At 47.5% G+C, this 7,142-nt stretch overlaps 1 protein-coding gene across 3 annotated transcripts in view; it reads left to right on the forward strand.

The window, feature by feature from the left end:
• Window positions 1-6,522, forward strand: part of PARVG (parvin gamma) — a 31,186-nt gene extending 24,664 nt beyond the window's left edge. For 2 of the 3 annotated variants that reach the window (XM_072596380.1, XM_072596382.1), the window contains 3 exons: window positions 2,437-2,538; window positions 4,287-4,359; window positions 6,214-6,522. In XM_072596380.1, the coding sequence (XP_072452481.1) occupies window positions 2,437-2,538; window positions 4,287-4,359; window positions 6,214-6,323 (285 nt within the window). In that variant the 3' untranslated portion in view covers window positions 6,324-6,522. Of the gene's footprint in view, window positions 1-1,888; window positions 2,085-2,436; window positions 2,539-4,286; window positions 4,360-6,213 lie in introns of those variants that run through there. The other variant, XM_072596381.1, reaches the window with a different exon arrangement.
• Window positions 6,523-7,142: the final 620 nt, after the last annotated feature.

Raw genomic sequence — 7,142 nt, forward strand, 5'->3', positions numbered from 1 at the left:
AGAGGTATGAGGTGATAGCCTGAGGAGATATTGGGTCAAGGGATTTTATTCATTCATTTCACAAACATTGAAGCACCTACTATGTGTTAACCCCAAGATCTGGTGCTAGAAAATCTTTCACTTCTCCCCACATTTGTAAATGTCTCATTAAAACATTCAGACTCTGCCTGACTTAGTAAAATACCTTCTATGAGTCTGTCCCTTTCTGTGCACCCTCATTATTCATGGGTTTTAGCTACTGGGTCTCTCTGCTGTCTCTGATCTGCTGGGTAACCCCTTGTAGAATGATCGGATCTGGAGAATAACACAGGATGGGGAAAGCATTTGGAGAGAGCTGAATGGAAGGGAGGACGCCACAAAGCAGGGCTATTAGGTTACTTTGCAGTATCCACTGAGAAACTCTTACCCCAAGACAAATAGCAGGAGACCAAAATTCATCTAAGAAAATTCTATTATGAGACTTGAATGATGACTACCCTGTGATAACCAATCTCCTCTTCGATATCCCTGAGCTTGTTCTGTGGGATTGTATTAGTGGAGGATGTGATTGGCATTGTGTATGGCTTTGTCTCCCTTATATGTAAGCAGGGATTCATGGGATCCCCACGGATGGCCTTGTCTGATGGCTCATCCTGGTGGGAAGGTGAGCCTGGTTCTCAAAGGATCATCTGGGGGAATCCAGATTTCCCACAGAAATTGAAGAAACTCTTTCAGCTGGAGGGCAGCTCTGAGGCCATGTAGTCCTAGTCCCTCATTTTTAATGGAATAGGAAATTTGAGCACTGTGAAGGAAAGTGACTTAGGATCATAGGAATGTAGATTTAGAGGTAGAAGGGACCCAAGAAACTATCTAGTCTAACTCCTTCATTTTACAAAATAGGAAACTGAGGCACAGGGAAGGAGAAGTGACTTGAGATCATAGGAACATAGGTTTAGAAGGAGAAGCAGAGGTATGCTGGTGCTCATTCCTACTGAGATAACTGATTGTTAAAATTGAAGTGTGAGCATTTAAATCTCGAAAATAAACAAGTGCTACAAATCAATGTTTGACTTATTATTTTGTTGATTGTCTAGACTTAAGAGAGGGATGAAGAAAATATTAACAATGCAGATTGAACTTAGAAGTATGTCTTGGACAGTTCTTTTGGAGACTTGGTTGTTAAACATTTACCACCGTACTCCTACCATACGTGACCTAAGAAGGCATCTATTCTGACTCCCCTATTTTACAAATGTGGAAGCTGAGACCCGGGAAGATTAAGTGACTTTCCCAAGATCACTAAGTTAGTAAAACATAGAAAATAGGTCTAGAGTTACACAATAACAGTCCTGGGACTTAAACCATAAATCCATATTTTTCTTTCCTCCTTCCTTCCCTCCCTCCCTGCCTTTTTCCCTCCTTCCTTGTTCCTTTCTTCCTTTCTCTCTTTCTCTCTCTCTCCCTCCTTCCCTCTCTCCCTCCATTCCTCCCTCCCTCCCTCCCTCCCTTCCTTCCTTCCTTCCTTCTTAAAAAAATTAGATCTGTGATTTCATTGATGTAAGGAATTTCTCATGAGGAAGCTTCCTCTACCCAAGCATACTGCCCCACTGTTCTGCATGTCATAGGTATAAAGAGTTACCTGGGACACCAAGACATTAACTAAAGTCCTACAGTCAGTATGTGCCAGAGGCAGGACCATTGTCTTGACTCTAAGGCTCATTCTCTAACCACTGCTCCACATGTCTCTCTCCATGATCTTTTCACTCTAGTGATGTGGAAGGGTTGAGATCTACACCAGATAGTGCATGCATGTGTGTGTGTGTGCACATGCACACACAAGTGAAAAAGATATTGAATATGAGACTCCTAGAAATAAATGAGATTTTCTCTTTGTTCCTGTCCCTCCCAGGTGGACTGGAATCACAGCAGGACAATAAAATACCAGAGCGATCAGGGACCTCAGAGATCAACCCTGCCAACATCTCAGATGAGGACTTTGTTCCCTTGAAGACTTCTAGTGACAGGCAGCTCATTCCATCATGGGGAATTCCATTTCCTTGTTGGAATGCTTAGGCATCTTTTCATCTGCAGAGCTTCAAGTAAAACTGACTTGAAATCTTCCATGGCTCTTTCCTGCCTCTAGGATAAAATCAACTCCTCTGTTTGGCATTTTGAACCTGTCACAATTTGGCACAGCTTCTCTTTACAGCCTGGTTAGATATTTCTCCAGACGTACTGGCCTGCATCTTTTCTTTGTACAAGATATTCTATCTCCCTTTCCCCCTCATGCACATAGTGTTCTTCCTCCTTGTGTCTACCCTTTGGAAGCCTTAGATTCCTTCAGGGCTCAGATCCCGTTCTACTAAGTGCCCGGCACACAGTAGGGTCTTTATCAGTCCTTACAGTTGTTCAGAAGCACACGCACCAAGCCAGCCCTCACTGTGCCTTCTCTCATAGTTTACAGATGGGGTTATTCTGATCTTGTTGATTGGACAGCTTGAAGGCTATTTCCTGCACTTGAAAGAGTTTTTCCTGACCCCCAGTTCTCCTGCTGAAATGGTAAGTTGCTCTTCACTCCCCCCCCCCCCCAAATATACCAGGTGCCAAGGATACAAAATAAATGTGAGACGGTCCTTACCCTTGAAGAACTTTGATTCTTCTGGAAGCCTGGACAATTCCAGCACCTGGCACAATGCCTGGCAGGCTGGCAGGCAGGCAGGCCACAAACCTTTATGTTCTCCTGTCTGCCAGGAGCCTCATAAAGGCTTGTTGATTGACTGATTGATAAGGTCTTTTGAGCTTTCCGACCCTTAGCCTCTATGTGTCAAACAGAACTGAAGGCAGTAACCCTTGAGAAACACTAGACAGACGGGGCTGTTCTTCCTGATGAAATCACAGGTTCCTGAAGGAGGGAAACAGGTCACTCTGAGAATCCTCCTTTCCGTTCCAGCTTCCTCCCCTCCCCAGACAGAGATGGGTGGGAACAGGAGATCACCGGGGAGTCCCGTTTGGGGCAGGAGGGGATTATGGGGGGTGGGGGGGTGGAGTAGATCTGGAGGAAGGCCCCCAGCCTCCCAGGGATGGAGCTGAGACTGGGGAACCTCACCCCAGGCTTGGAGGACGTGCCTTTGGGCAGCTCTCCTCCTCTCCTGCCCCCCCCCCCCCAGGCTGGGGTCCCTTGTCACCCAGGGCTCCATCAGGGTTTCCTTTCCACTGCATGTGCATAAGGCGTCTTCTGAAGTAGGTGAGCTCCGTGCAATCCACGGAGTTGTTCTTTCCCCAGGCAATGGAGGCAACGTTTGCCACATAATTAAATGGTGTTCCTTTTGTCAGAGCCTGTCAAGGTTGTTGTGAGAGAGGACAGCTCACCCAGTGGCTTAGAGAGTCACAGATGAAGAGGCCTGGAAGGGAGCTTGGAACATGTGATGCTAGAACTTAGACTGCAGTGTCAGAGCTGGGAGGGGCCTGAGAGCAGGGAAGGTCAGGGCTGGGAGGGGCCTGAGAGCAGGGAAGGTCAGAGCTGGGAGGGGCCTGAGAGCAGGGAAGGTCAGGGCTGGGAGGGGCCTGAGAGCAGGGAAGGTCAGAGCTGGGAGGGGCCTGAGAGCAGGGAAGGTCAGGGCTGGGAGGGGCCTGAGAGCAGGGAAGGTCAGGGCTGGGAGGGGCCTGAGAGCAGGGAAGGTCAGAGCTGGGAGGGGCCTGAGAGCAGGGAAGGTCAGGGCTGGGAGGGGCCTGAGAGCAGGGAAGGTCAGGGCTGGGAGGGGCCTGAGAGCAGGGAAGGTCAGAGCTGGGAGGGGCCTGAGAGCAGGGAAGGTCAGGGCTGGGAGGGGCCTGAGAGCAGGGAAGGTTAGGGCTGGGAGGGGCCTGAGAGCAGGGAAGGTCAGGGCTGGGAGGGGCCTGAGAGCAGGGAAGGTCAGGGCTGGGAGGGGCCTGAGAGCAGGGAAGGTCAGAGCTGGGAGGGGGCCTTAGAATGTAGAATGTCAGGGCTGGCAGGGAATCTTAGAACAGAGAATGTCAGAGTTGGAGGGGCCTTAGTTTCTAGTTGGTGAAGCTCCCCCTCTCCGGGTTCTAAGACAGACCCAGAGTCATGCAATGACTTGTTCAAAGTCATGCTGTCAGCCTGTGGCGGAACCAGGACCAGCCCCCAAGCCTATGTTCTGTTCCCATTCCTGCTAGCCAGAGCCTGAGTCTTTGGGTTTTGCCATCTCCCCACCCACCCTCTTCCCATCCTGGTGGTCTCCAGGGTCATGGCTCAGGTGAGGACAAACTGCTCCTTTCTATTCTCATGGGTGGCTTTTTCTCTCTCCCAGCTGCATAACGTTAACCTGGCCATGGACCTGCTGAAGGAAGGAGACCTGCTCAATTACCCGGTCAACCCCGAAGGTCCGTGGTAGTCTGAGGAAATGTTCCTGAGTAGGGGGTCAATTGCTTTGCGCTTCTTAGCTAGAAACAGGGCTGGCTGTCCTGGCTGGCACGAAGTGAGAGCGGAGAAGCCTGCCTGTGCACCTGTCAGAGGACTAATAGTAATCAGTTAGTCAATCAACAAACATTCATTAAGCACTTACTATGTATCTCTGCTAGCTACCAGGGATAGAAAGAAATTACTTTATAGTCAGAAAAACTGGTTCTGCTTCCCATCTCAAAGTAAGTACTTCCTTAGCTGTATGAGTTTGAACATGTGTCTCCTACATCAGATCCTCAGTTTCCTTATTTGTAAAATGAAGATGCTACCATCCATTGTGGCTGACTACCTCACAGGTTTGTCAGAAATCTCAGACTTGATCTTCAGGGATCAGGGTGAGGTTAGTTCAAATCAGAGAAGCCCAGTTTTGGTTGGGAAAGGCACCTTTTAAAAGTCATTTGAAAGATCTATTACGCACATGATGATCGATCCCCAGGTTCTGTCCCTTTCAGCTCGTGGGCATCCCCCGAGAACAAGTCCTCATTGCCACCTGCTTGGGCTACTGTGTTAGCCATTCCTCACCTTCCTTCTTCAATCCACACTCCCAATCCCTTCCAGCATCATTTTTCTTATGAATAGATCTGCTTATGTCACTGTTGCATTCAGCAAGCTTCCAGGGTCCCCTGTGGCCTGTTGGGTAAAGTTCAACCTCCTCTGCCTGGCCTTTGAAGACTTTGGTCATCAGGCACCACCCTCCCATTCCATATTATGTTGCAATACTCCCCTTCTCTGGTAATACCCATCAGACTGGACAGTTACTGGTTTCCCACCTTTGTGCCTTTGCTCATGCTCTGCTTGGAATGCCTTCCTCTTCCTTATCACTGCCCATCTCCACCAGTTCAATGTCTACCCTTCTTCTATGAAGCCCTCCCTAATGCTCCCAGAAAGAAAGGACCTCTTTATCTTTTAAATTCTCACCACAATATTTTCTGTCTTTCTTCCATCTTGTTTTCACTTGTTTGGTTGGTTTTATTTTATTTTGGTGCAGACCAGTGAGGAAACCCCCTCTACCAATGAAGACTGGCAACTCTTCCGCAATTTACAGTTTTTGGAAGTTGTATGGGAGTCTATAAAAGTTAAGTGACTGGCCCAAAGTCACACAGCCGGGAGATGTCAGATGTAGGTCTTCCTGCTGCCAAAGACAATTATATATCTACTAATCAGCTCTGCCTACCTTGTCATCTTCTTGTAGTCATTACTTAGTCCACTCTCCACGGTCCTTTTCTCAAGGCTTCTATGAGCATTGGCTCAGTGAAAAGGATCCTGGATTTAGAGACACAGGTCTTGGATTTAGACTCCATTCCTGCACTGAGCTATTTCTGTGCCCTGAGCAAGGTCCTTATCCTTTCTGGATCTTCAGTTTCCTCATCTGTAAAAAGAAAGGGTTGAGCTGAGCTCTAAGGTCCCTTCTGGTTCCAAATGGGTAACTCTATACTCTTCTGATTCTGTGATATACCAGTCAAAGGCTTTTTAAAATCTGTTTTGCAGAAGAGGAAACTGAGTCTCCAAGAGGGAATATGATTTGTAGTGTGTCACAGAGATGAATTATGGAACCAGGATTTGAGCTTGAGTTTTGTGCCTCTGAGTCTAGGGCTCTCTTCCATGCTGTGGTCTATGCCTCGCCTTCCTTCCTGGGCTGTGAGTAGTGCAGGGTGAGCTCAGCTCAGGGTCCCCAGTGGGGCTCTGAATACCACCCTGAAAACTGTAGGTATTTAATTAAGTTTTGCTGAATAAATGAGCAGACAGAAATGTGTACCTCCCTCTTGTGTCCACAGACATCACCAATGGAGACATCAAAGCCACTCTGAGAGTGCTCTACAGCTTGTTTTCCAAACACAAGATGCTTGAGACCCCTGAGGAGACAAAGACTGAAGCTGGGCATTGAGTCCTTAAAGATGGTGCTCTCCTGAAGTGGTCTGTGTTTCAGTAATCTTCAGTGATCTTTGCATGTGTGTTTAATCCTTGAAGGAACAGGGATCCATGGAAGTTAATTGAATGAGAAATGGTGGCTCTGGAATCTGGGAATCTGCTTAAATTTCAGCTAAGGTTTTACATCCCCAATAAATGTGAGCTTACATCTGAAAGAATGTGGTCTTCTGACCTTGAACTCAAACTCAGTCCTTGTAGGATGGATGACTGCCCAGGACATTTGATCAGTTTTTATCCCTTGTAGTCATGGGGGGACAAGAAACCTTCACCTAGGTTGCTAACAGCAGCTCTGAAGATTTGTGTCTGGCTTTCTAATGGCCCAGGAGAAGGGCTGGTGGGGAATGACAGCACCATTCCAACCATGTAATCCCAGAACTGAGGGACCTCTGAGGTCATTGAATCCAGCCTCTATCTGTGTCAGGATTCCCTTTATTTCATTCCTATCAAGGAACATTTTTAGTAAAGGGAAAATCCTTCCCATTTTGTTTTTGGACAGTGCTTCGTGTTAGGCAGCCCTTCCTTGTATCAAAGGGCTGAAATTTGTCTCATTGGATAGGCATTATCATGGTGTCCTGATCATGTCAGGAAGGCCTCTAGCATGTTGGATGGACCTGCTGTGATCAACTTATGGGATGTTGAGAATGCAAAAGACATAGGGTGGGTAGGCAAGAATGAGTTGCCATCTTCTTCTTTGGAGGAAATCTGAGCACTCCAGTATAATTCCCACTCACAGAGTCATAGGGAATGGAAATGAATGGGACTTCAAAGTGGGAGG

This window comes from Notamacropus eugenii, chromosome 3, assembly GCF_028372415.1.
Source record: "Notamacropus eugenii isolate mMacEug1 chromosome 3, mMacEug1.pri_v2, whole genome shotgun sequence".
NCBI classification, from domain to species: Eukaryota; Metazoa; Chordata; class Mammalia; order Diprotodontia; family Macropodidae; genus Notamacropus; species Notamacropus eugenii.